The 11,468-nt window shown below is 56.3% G+C and overlaps 1 protein-coding gene and 1 long non-coding RNA gene across 3 annotated transcripts in view; both read right to left on the bottom strand.

Annotated features, from left to right (window-relative positions):
• Positions 1-11,468, bottom strand: part of CNIH3 (cornichon family AMPA receptor auxiliary protein 3) — a 124,837-nt gene that overhangs the window by 2,498 nt on the left and 110,871 nt on the right. Inside the window, exons 4-5 of one of the 2 annotated variants that reach the window (XM_005866500.2) lie at positions 1,303-1,415; positions 34-177 (exon numbers count right to left, since the gene is read on the bottom strand). In XM_005866500.2, coding sequence (XP_005866562.1) covers positions 34-177; positions 1,303-1,415 — 257 coding nt within the window. The remainder of the gene's footprint in view (positions 1-33; positions 178-1,302; positions 1,416-11,468) is intronic. The other variant, XM_005866501.2, reaches the window with a different exon arrangement.
• LOC106726153 overlaps positions 8,332-11,468 on the bottom strand; it is an 8,779-nt gene continuing 5,642 nt past the window's right edge. The window contains exon 3 of the long non-coding RNA XR_001362182.1: positions 8,332-8,347. This is a non-coding gene — a long non-coding RNA (uncharacterized LOC106726153). The remainder of the gene's footprint in view (positions 8,348-11,468) is intronic.

Here is an 11,468-nt window from a genome sequence, read left to right as displayed (position 1 = left end):
GGAGTCAGACCCTCCGGGAGGGCGCACGCTCACCAGTACAGGTAGTAGAAGAAGGAGAGGAGGTAGAAGGCCAGCTTACACCAGGCCTCCTTCTGACAGTAGCTCAAGGTGTCTGCGTTCATGACCACTGGCGGGTCGTAGGCCAGCTCGGAGCTGTCCGCTGGGCAGTGGAAGTACCTGCGGGGGAGGAGGACATGGCGTTGCTGGCTCTGAGGCTGAGAAGGGGCATCTGAAGTCCCCGGGGCCCAGCCCTCCCGAGGGTGACTGCCTCCAGGAAGCCCTGCCAGGCAGTTATCTGTCTTCGGCTCGGATCCCGGCCTGAAACTAACAGCGGCCCAGGCGCTCTCTCCTCGCAGATGGCGGCTCTCCCAGGACTCAGAGCTGCAGATGCCCTGGTGACCTCACCCACTGGCCAAGCTGCTCCGACAGGAGGAAGACCGAGTCACCTGTGGGACCTGGGAGGCACCTGGCAGGGCCCGCTTCTCCCGGGCTGGGGGAGGGGCCTGCGGTGCGTACCCACAGGTATCAGAGCAGGTGCAGGTGTGGACAGACAGAGCCGTGCTCACTGCTCGAAGCCACTGGACCACAGTCCTACCTCAGTCAGCCATCACTCGGCCTAAATACTGACCTCTACCCAGACCCTCTTTTTTAATTTTTATTGGTTTCAGAGAGGAAGGGAGATGGAAAGAGAGATAGAAACATGAATGATGAGGGAGAATCATTGATCGGCTGCCTCCTGCACGCCCCGTACTGGGGATGGAGCCCACAACCCAGGCATGTGCCCTTGACGGGCAACCGAACTGGGATTTCCTGGTTCATGGGATGACACTCAACCCCTGAGCCACACCGGCTGCCTGCTGGGTGGGACTCTCATTTTAAAGGACCCCTCCCTCCTCGTTCCTTTTTTTTTCCTTGTCTGAGCGCTTACGAATTGCCAGGCCAGGCCAGACCCTGTCAGGGATTCAAGAAAAAGTAAGACAAGCCCCTCCTGCTCTTCCTTATACCAAAGTCACGTTCCAGGTGCACAGACACTGGCTGCCTCTCCCGCTCCAGCTCCTATTCTGAATGGTGCTGTCGCTGCTTCTCACACTGACCCCGGGTGAGGCTGTGGGCGGTGGGGCCTGCACAGAGCCTTCCTTTCGGGACTTGCTGCCTAAGAAGCGGGGAAGCAGGCGCTGGAGAAGGTTCTCCCCCGGGAGGAGGTGGAAGAAAGCCTCCCGCTGGCCGGCCGTCGGGGGGTCGTCGTCTCTGGGGCGGCCACCCGCACAGAAACGGGGAAGGGCAGCCGGGCCCAGCCCTTACCTCCAGAAGTGATAGAACAGCAGCGGGACATTGAGCCCCAGCGTGAGCCACTCCTGCGCACACAGGAACATGATGCAGAAGAGGCTGTGGATGGAGTACTCCGGCAGCACCAGCTGGGGGGGGAGCAGGGGCACAGGCTGAGTTAGAGGAGGACAGTCGCCCCCAGAACCAAATCCGCCTGCCTAATTCTCCACCCGGTCCCTTCTGGCCTCCGCCCGCCCCGCCCACACTCCCGTGAAACCAAGCTCCCAGCTGCCCCAGGAGGAAGGAAGACCGCGGGCTGCTTCTCCAACCACAGAGGCCCTGTCTGCGACGACACTGATCCAATCCCAGGGCCTGCCCTGAGGTGTGCCTTCCCGGTGCCCAGAAGTGGGAAGAAGGAAAGGGTAATGGCTCTTCCATTGGAATCCCCAACCTACGCTAACGGACCCTCAGACAGAGGAGCCGCCTGGGGCGAGCAGGGACTTTCCCATAAATGCTGGTCCTGGAGGTCGGTTCTCCCTTTGTCCCCAAATGAATCATCAAGCGCACGATTCACGAGGGGGGGTGGGGGCGGGGAGGATGGTGCACTTGGGAAGCTGGGATTTCGCTAAGTTGGGCGAGTGTGAGCACAGCATCCCAAGCGCTGTCAGGAACCCTGACTCTGAGTCCCTTTGCTCGAAGGAGGCCACTTCCTCTTTAATTGCTCTGAGCACAGCACCTCTCCCCCCAGCAGTCAGACCCGGTGGGGAGGGCGGCCCAGCCTCTCAGGATTCCCTGAAGGCCTCGGACCCCTTCGTGCTGGGGACCCCAACAGCCAGGACTGGGGGTTGGGCTCACGCGAGCGTTGCCTGCTGGCTGGTGCTGGTGGGTTAACTTGTGTGACCTACTTTCACACCAGTGCTTAGCAAATACCTTTAAGGGCTGAGCAGACGACTCTACATCTTAGCAACTGAGCACAGAGTCACCGAGTCCAGAGTGTAATTTAAAGTCACCGTGACATTCATCTGTCTCGAGCCGGTCGTATATGCACCGGGAACGGTGGCGGTGGCTCTCAGCTCTGCCCTGCCAGCCACTCCCCTAAATGCCACCTCCAGGTATCGCCCTGACCTGGTCACGGTCAAGATCAGCCCCTCGTGGCTGATCCTGGAGGAACTGTCACAGACCATGTTCCCCAGGGCTCGCTCCTGCGCCCCAGGAGTGCAGGGGAACAGGAGGCAAGAGAAGGAATGCCTGCCTGGTGACCGCGGCCTGAAGTCAGAGGGGTTCCTCTGGCCTGGGAAGGCCGGTGGTCACTGAGGACACAGGCAGGGCAGGGGCCACAGAGGGCTGTTCCCAACCCGGGAAGGGCCCCCTGGCTTCTCGCACCCTCTCCTTCAGCGCCCACCCAGGGCATAGTTACCCCCCTCCCCCGGGGCAGTCGCCTCTGCTTTCCTGGCTCCCACATGGACTCGCTTCTACCTCTGCACAGAGACAGACAGCACAGAGAGGGCCAGCCCGTGTCTTTAAGCTCCTCCGTGGCTTAGCAGTGGCTCTCAGACTTCCGGATCACGGAGGTCTGGCTAAAACTGAGGCTGGGCCCTGGCCTCAGAGCTTCCGGTTCAGTGGGCCTGAGTTCGGAGCCTGGGGTCAGCTTCTGTGAGCGGTTCTCCGTGAGCCACGGGCCAGCCTCACCTGCGTCACCTGGAGCTTGCCAGCCGGGCAGCCTCTGGGCTCCCACCCCCAGACTTGCTGGACCAGAACCTGCATTTTCCGCAAGACCCCCCGGGTGAGGCAGACGCACATTCCAGTTTAAGAAGTGGGTGCTCGCCCATATGTTCATAGCAGCACAATTCACCACAGCTAAGATCTGGAAACAGCCTAAGTGCCCATCAGTAGATGAATGGATTAGAAAACTGTGGTACATCTACACGATGGAATACTATGCTGCTGTAAAAAAGAAGGAACTCTTACCATTTGCAACAGCATGGATGGAACTGGAGAGCATTATGCTAAGTGAAATAAGCCAGTCAATGAAGGAAAAATACCACATGATCTCACTCATTCATGGATAATAAAGACCATTATAAACTTTTGAACAATAATAGATACAGAGGCAGAGCTGCCTCAAACTGATTGTCAAACTGCAGCGGGAAGGCCAGAGAGGGTTGGGGGGCAGGAGGGAGGGGGGTAAGAGATCAACCGAAGGACTTGTATGCATGCATATAAGAATAACTAATGGACATAAGACACTGGGAGGTAAGGGAGGCCAGGGGATTGTCAAGGGTGGGGGGGGGGGCGGGGAAGGACACATATGTAATACCCTTTGTAATACTTTTAGCAATTAAAAAAAAAAAAAGAAGAAGTGGGTGCTCGGCACTGGTTCCCAAAGCAGGGTTCCTGGGCCACCTGCATCAGAACCACCCGGGGCCTTGGTTTAACGTGCAGGTTTCCGGGTTCCACCCCAGTCCACTGAGCTGGCCTCTCTGGACCAGCAAGCTGCATTTTTTAGACACATCTCAGGTGGTTTTGTTAAACAGTGGGGCTGAGAGTCACGGAACAGAGGTTTGAGGAGCACCTGAGGCAGAGCCTTTCCTTTTGAAGACGCCTGTCCCAGCCCTCACCCACGCCCCCTGCAGGGCGGGGTGGTCCTGTGTGCAGGGTGCATTGTCGCTAACAGCTGCTCTGGACTCGAGTCTGGACAGGCAGCATTGGCAGGTCAGAGCTCCCCCAGCCATGACCACGTGGAAGAGCCCCCACAATGCTCCCCTGTGGCCCGCGGTCTCTATTCCTGAAGGGTTGGGCCTTGGCATCTTCCTGGGATGGAGGTCGGCTCCTTCTGTCTTGGGAACCCACAGCCTCCAGTTCCCGCCACCTCCTGCCTGGCCCTGGCCGGCCACCTCTGCGCCTCACTCTCACCAGCTTCTCCGACCTGTCTCTGGCCTTCCTGGGGTCCCCAGGACTCTCCTGGGAAGCAACTGGTTCCTTTCAGGACCAAACCTGGGGTTCTGGCCCCGCCCTGGCCACACCTCCCAGCCTGTCTTTGATCCTCATTTTCATGCAACTTCAGACACACTTGAATTTCAAACGCCTTTCCTCACTCCCTTGTTAAGGTGCTGAACCACCTACCAGCCCACTCAGGGAGGGGGTGAGAATAAAAGTGCTCTCTCAAATCGTGCCAGATTTTGAAAGGGACACAATTCTCCCACAACTGGCTGGCAACTGAGAGGCATCTTAAGTTAACACGAACAGCTACCCACTTCTTTTCTGTCCTTTAAGCCAGGGGTGGGGGGTAGGAATCGTGTCTGGAGTACAGGGAGCAATTAGGCAAAGATGATTACTTGAGAGGAGAGACACTAACAGCAGAGAATGTTCTAGAATGAGAAGGGCAAGGGTTTAGCAAGCCTTCCGGTGCCGAAGAGCCCCGCCTAGGCCCTCACTCAGCAGGTATTTATCATCAGCAATTACCAGGCGGCGGGTGCAGAGCGGCCTGGCCCGGGGAGACTGCCATGCAAATGAGCGTATGCATCGCGGATTCCACGCGTCAATACATGGGAAGCACAGTATTAACGGAGCCAGCCCGTGAGCAGCGCGATGCGGGACGAAAGGAGAGAGAGAAGCCATTCATTCTGAGGGAGGGGAATGGCCTCTGAGCGGAGATGTCGAGGAAGAGCTGTCTGGGGGCAGGAGGCAGGATGTCGGGGTGCGGGGCACCCCGGGGCGCTCAGCGTCATTCCTCACTGAGGTGGTGGAGAGCGTCATTTTTTTATGTCCTACACGGACATCGCCGCCAGACCTTCCGCAGAAGTGACACCGACACCGGGACCCTTTCCACCAGCCTCTTCTTTTTTTTTTCTTTGTTAATCCTCACCCGAGGATATTTTTTCCATTGATTTTCAGAGACAGTGGAAGGGAGGTGGGGGGGAGGGGGAAGAGAGAGAGAGAAACATTGATGTGAGAGAGACACATCGATTAGTTGCCTCCCCAACACAAGAGACTGGGGATCGAGCCTGCAACCCAGTACCTGGCCTTGACCGGAATGGAACCCGTGACCCTTCGGTACAAGGGCTGACACTCTAACCATTTAGCTACCAGCCAGGGCCCCCCAGCCCTGTCTTAAACCAGGGGACCTTCTAGGGCAGTGGTCGGCAAACTCATTAGTCAACAGAGCCAAATATCAACAGTACAACGATTGAAATTTCTTTTGAGAGCCAAATTTTTTAAACTGAAACTATATAGGTAGGTACGTTGTTAAGAACTTAATGAGGGGACTCCTAAGCTGGCCTTTGCTAAAAACGTCCTCAATCTGATTGAGGTACATTCGCTGAGGTCGACCCCTTCCAACTCCCCCATCCACACTTGTCTTGTATACTTGTTTCATCTATCTCCTTTCGTTCATCCTCTCTATATGTCCAAACCATCTCAACATACCTTTCTCCATCCTCGATACTACATCTTCTTTCACTCCACAACGTTCCCTAAAATTAACTTAATAAACTTTACTTAAAGTTTTAAGTCAACTTCACACTGTACGTGCGTGCCCGCACGTGGGATTTTGTGAAAAAGCCACACTCAGGGGGCCAAAGAGCCGCATGTGGCTCTCGAGCCGCGGTTTGCCGACCACTGTTCTAGGGAATAGTCAGGATGGCCACCTGACCAGGGGAAACCACGTGACCAGAAGTGGGCAAAGCGCAGAAACGAGTCCTCTTGTGCCTTTGCTTCTGACCACGGCCTGAGCGCCTGGTGGATGGCGCTCAGTGTCCATGCTGCACGCACCTTCGCCAGGCTCACCAGAGGTGCGGGCACTGCTCTAGAGGGCTGTCCCCGTAATGGCATGTGGGGGGGAAAAGTTATAGAAAAACCATGTTTTCATTATTGGGAAGAAGAGAAAACGAAAAGCCACCCCTGCGTGTGTGGACACACGTGTGGGCGTGTGTTTGTGTGTGAAACGCATGGAGATCACAGCAGGACACAGGTCCAAGCTTTTAACATCAGTCACGTCGGACCAGCTGGGAACAGAGAGGGGCGAGGAGCTAACTGATCCTTTCTGCCTATCAGTGTCCCATCATGTTCTGGTCACAATGGGACATGCCACCTTTATCATTAAGACAATTAATAAAGAAACCCAAAGGGCGGGGGTAAGACCATCTGATTCCGATCCTGGATTCACAAGCCCCAGCTTCATTCCCTTCACCCCCTCATCCTCGCCGGTGAACGGGGGGCACAGTGGAGGCCACACCCCAGGGCGAGTGTGAAGTGAGATGATGCGCTTAAGCACGTTGCACAACGTCTGGCACAGTGGTTCTCAACATTCTGGCCCTTTAAATACAGTTCCTCATGTTGTGACACAACCATAACATTATTTTCGTTGCTACTTCATAACTGTAATGTTGCTACTGTTATGAATCGTCATGTAAATATTTGATATGCAGGATGGTCTTAGGCGACCCCTGTGAAAGGGTCGTTCGACCGCCAAAGGGGTCTCGACCCACAGGTTGAGAACCGCTGGTCTAGCATCTTCCAAGCCGTGGAGGACAACTTACACATTGTTGTTAAGGAAAAGCCTTTTCCTGAGCAACCAGGGACCAGTCTTCTCAGTCTAGGTAAGCTCATCTCCCCCGGCGAAGAGAGAGGCCCTCCCCTCCTTCCTCTGCCCTGTAGGGGTCGCCTGGTGCCGGCCTCCCTGGGCACTGCTGTGATGTAATGACTGTCTTTGTGCAGCCTGGACAGCGAGCCCCAGAATGGGTCATGCTGCCCCCACTACCCAGTGACCAGCTCTGGGCAGGGGAGCACCTGGGACCTCCTGGGAAGGGACGTCCTACAAGGAAAGAAGTGACGGTCATGATCTCATTTCCGCCCACTCAGCAGCTGGCACTTCTGCAAAGGGTCACATTGCACCCGCGGATTCGGTCCTGACCCTGGGCCTGTGGGGAGACAGGAGCCGAAGCTAATTGGGAGGATGAATGGCCCGGACCTCGCCCCATGGGTGCTGGGTTAACTGTCTCAGCTCGGGGGCTGGCTTTACACGCTGCTGCCCGCAAAGCTGTGGCAGTAGGAAGAGGCTGCGTTTGGTCCAACCCCTGGGAAATGGCAGGGGTGAGGGCACAGCGAGCAGGTGGCCATCGTCAAGCCAAGGAGAGAGGCCCCGGGAGAAACCAACACGGCCGACACCTTGATCTGGGTCTTGCAGCCACCGGAAATTGGAGGAGATAAATGTCTCTTGTCTAAGCCACCAGGCTGGCCCCAGAAGACTAACGGTGGCCCCAGAAGACTAACACAGCCCCCGGGAGGGCCAGCCTGAGGGCGCAGGGTCTGCATCCAGTTCCAACAGCCCCTGGAAACTGAGAGGTTGCCTTTGACCAAAACCTCTCAGCCTAATGATGACTTGGAGGACGAGAATCAGCAGAGAGGGGATGGGTGAGACCAGGCGAGCCTGGCGCCCACGTGCGCACGCGACAGTGGGTCACGGGAACGGGAACGTGCTGGGGTGGCCGAGAGTGGTGTCCAAGTTGCGCTGAAAACCCCAAAGGTGCGCATCTGTGCTGAGAAATGCAGGGAAGCGTGTTCTTATTCCCTAGTGCCCGGAAACGTGGGTCTACCACAAAGGACAGGGGTTGGGGAAACAGAGTGGATTTGAATCCAGACCCGGCACGTACCACCTGAGTGACCTGGGCAGGTGGCGCAAGCCCTCGAGTCTCAGCTCCCCATCCCCACTGCACAGGGCTGTCGTACGCCTCGGTGACAGGCTGCCATTTTCGGGGTGAGGGGCTGAGCAGTGAACAGCTTACACAGACCCTGTCCCCACCACCTTTACAGACTATGGAGGAAAGCAAGCACGTTCCGAATGATCATACCTCTGACATGCCCTCCCACTCCGCCTTCCTCTTAAAGTCCGCAATAGGCCCGACCGGTGTGGCTCAGTGGTTGACCGTCACTATGAACCAGGAGGTCAGGATTCGCTTCCCGGTCAGGGCACATGCCTGGGTTGCGGGCTCGATTCCCAGTAGGGGGTGTGCAGGAGGCAGCCAATCGATGTCTCCCTCTCATCGATATTTCTATCTCTCTATCCCTCTCCCTTCCTCTCTCTCTAAAAATCAATAAAAGAAAAAAACTATTTTAAAGTCCATAGCAGTTGTGATTGAAATGCTTTATAGATAACTTGAAGCAACGCAATGTCCACCACTCTTGGTTCCGATTGGCAGCTGGTATCGCCATGACCAAAAGCATCTGAGGCCCCGCACTGGCGTGTTTGGACGCCTCCCTGATACAAACAGGGCTACACAGCCTCGCTGAAGACAAGCTGTCATTTCATCCGCACAGCCCGCTGACGCAACCTCAACAGCACGCATGCTCCCCGGGGAGAGGCCTCGCGTAAGTGGCTGCTCTATTTGGTTCCCACCAGGATACCGGCGGTTCTGGCAGCCGTTCACGCTGATGCGCTGAGTGGTAACAGCAGTGATGTCACCGCTGAGAGGCCACGATGGCGCGGGGCTGTGGCCGCGTGCTCGCCGCCCACCTCCCTGAGCTACAATCGGTGATCACTGTCCTCCTGAATTTCATCAATCACGGCGTTGATTGGTCGGCAGATTCAGAAAGGGAACAGGATGCCTTTGCTCTCCCTTTACAATAATGGCACTTCGCATTTGTCTAGCAAATGTAACGGATGCGGTGCATTTTTTTTGTTGTTGTTCTGCTGCCTGGTGTGACCCCCAATGAGACAAACTCCCTGCGTTTAGTCATTGTCTGTGCCATCGAGACAACGTGGGAGTCAGAGCCAGTGACACTCAGCTGGGGGAGGACCAGTGCCCCAAATTGCTTCACGAATGACACACCCCATGCAGGTTGCAGAGCCAGCAGAGAACACAGCTATTCCCCGGGGAGAAGCTACATCTGGAGCCTGGGAATCGATCGGCACGGGTGGGAAGTCGGGAGGAAAGCTCATCGGTGTCTCGGGGCTCTGTGGGCCCCGCCGAGGCACAGGCTGGTCCCGGTTACAACTTTAGGGCGAGGCAGAGACTGGGTCACACTCCAGGGAATAGGAGGCGATTAGGGTTTGGCAATAATGGCACATTCTGTGGCCTAGAAACTTAACCCAGAAAGGGTTCTTGCTTCGTCAGCAATCTGGAAAAGGCAGAAATGGCGAGGATTCTGAGGCTGAAAAGCAGATTTTTTTTTTTCATCCCATTCTGGGAAAGGGAGCCTCTGAAAGCAAATCTCCCGTCAAGAAAAACAAGTGTCCGCGGATGACCTGCCATGAGCAACCCGCTGGGCTGGCCGCCGCCGAGGAGGTAGGGAGTTCGGGCCTCACTCCATCGGTCGGTCCGCTTAGGCACCCATTAGCCAACTACTGCTTTTCTTCTGGTAGCATTTAGAGCAGCGGTTCTCAACCTGTGGGTCGCGACCCCTCTGGCGGTCGAACGACCCTTTCACAGGGGTCGCCTAAGACCATCCTGCATATCAGATATTTACATGACGATTCATCACAGTAGCAACATTACAGTGATGAAGTAGCAACGAAAATAATTTTATGGTTGAGGGTCACAACATGAGGAACTGTATTTAAAGGGCCAGAAGGTTGAGAACCGCTGATTTTGAGCATGACGGCGCTCTAAAGCAGACCCTGGAGGACTGGGACAGGGAAAGGGCCACCCCACCTGCTTTGCTGAAGTTCACCTGGCTTACCCTCTGCAGTGATTCGCAGCCTCGCTGCTCATTCGAATCGCCAGGAGGGTGCTTTGCAAACCGCATGCCCAGGCTGCAAACCAGACCCCAGACCAGGGAAATAGACCCAGAACAGTATTTTTTCAGCCCCCTTCACCCCGCCCCCGCCTCCCAGGAGATTCCAATAGGCAGCCAAGGTTACGAACCAGGGCTCCTTCTACACCAGTGGTCGGCAAACTTCGGCTCGCGAGCCACATGCGGCTCTTTGGCCCCTTGAGTGTAGCTCTTTGGCCCCTTGAGTTTGGCTCTTCCACAAAATACCCGTGCGGGGCACGCACACACAGTGCGATTGAAACTTCGTGGCCCATGCGCAGAAGTCGGTATTTTGTGGAAGAGCCACACTCAAGGGGCCAAAGAGCCGCATGTGGCTCGCGAGCCGCAGCTTGCCGACCACTGTTCTACACCCACGACCATGCACGGACGGGCTGATAAAACAAAGCAGGGCGCACCTGCCACGCTCTTTCTCTGCTGCTCCGCCTGCCTCCATCCCGGGCTCGGCGGTGAGGGTTCTGCCTCACGCGTTGTGAAACGATCGTCCACCCCACTGCATGGCGGCTGGGCTCGTGTGCACTAATCCATTTTGCTGATTAACATGAATCAGACACCACTCTGGGCAAGGCGACAGGTACACACATTAGGCGGATAGGACCCTGCCTTGGGGAATGCAAATGCGTGTGCAACACGTGTACAGGCCACTGTAACACCGGGGACTGTGTGGTCAGGGCTTGGAGAGCCTCTCGAGCAGGAATTCAGAGAAAAAACCAAGATGGCTTTTAGCTGAACTGAGCGTGTCTTCACAGCTCACACACACACACACACACACACACACACACAGACACACACACACACACCCCTCCTCAGCACACCATGCAGGGCTAGGCTCATAGCAGGTGCTAAATGAATGAATTCCAGCGGAATTGATGGGTAAATTCAGACTGGCATCCACTGACACCCACCAAGGCCCACACTGAGGACTCCTTAGCGCCCTTCTCCAGCCCCCGCTTGGCACAGCCTCCTCCAAGTACCATCACACATCACCTCGACCTCTCACGCCGGGTCTCTCTCCTCCCTCATTCGAACGCCCACCTCCCGCTGCCCTTGAACCTCTGGGGTGCATGTCAGTGGCTGTGTGCCCTGCACTGGCTGCCTCCCCGAGACTGACACCTGCACCGTCCTCCTGTGTCCACGCTCCTGTACTCTGAAATGAAATCCCTGATTTGGGGCTGAGCAGATAGGCCCCCAAAATAAGACCAGGAGAGGCCGTTTGCCCGAGGCCTGGCCAGTGAGTTAGTGGCACGGGTGTGCATACATCCTGGGTCATGTCCCTCATGGAAACCGCCCGTTTCCACTTCCTCCTCCAGCTCGCTGCTTGAAGAAATGTCTTGGTGTGATGCCCTCCTAACCACGTGGACAAAAAGATGCCCGAATGAGGGCAGCGCTCCGAAGGCAGGAGGAGCCCGGGTCCCCAGATGACCCTGTGCGGCAGC

This window comes from Myotis brandtii, unplaced genomic scaffold, assembly GCF_000412655.1.
Source record: "Myotis brandtii unplaced genomic scaffold, ASM41265v1 scaffold231, whole genome shotgun sequence".
Classification (NCBI taxonomy): domain Eukaryota; kingdom Metazoa; phylum Chordata; class Mammalia; order Chiroptera; family Vespertilionidae; genus Myotis; species Myotis brandtii.
Note: the sequence above shows the minus strand (reverse complement) of the source record. Positions and strands in the feature narration are given on the sequence as shown.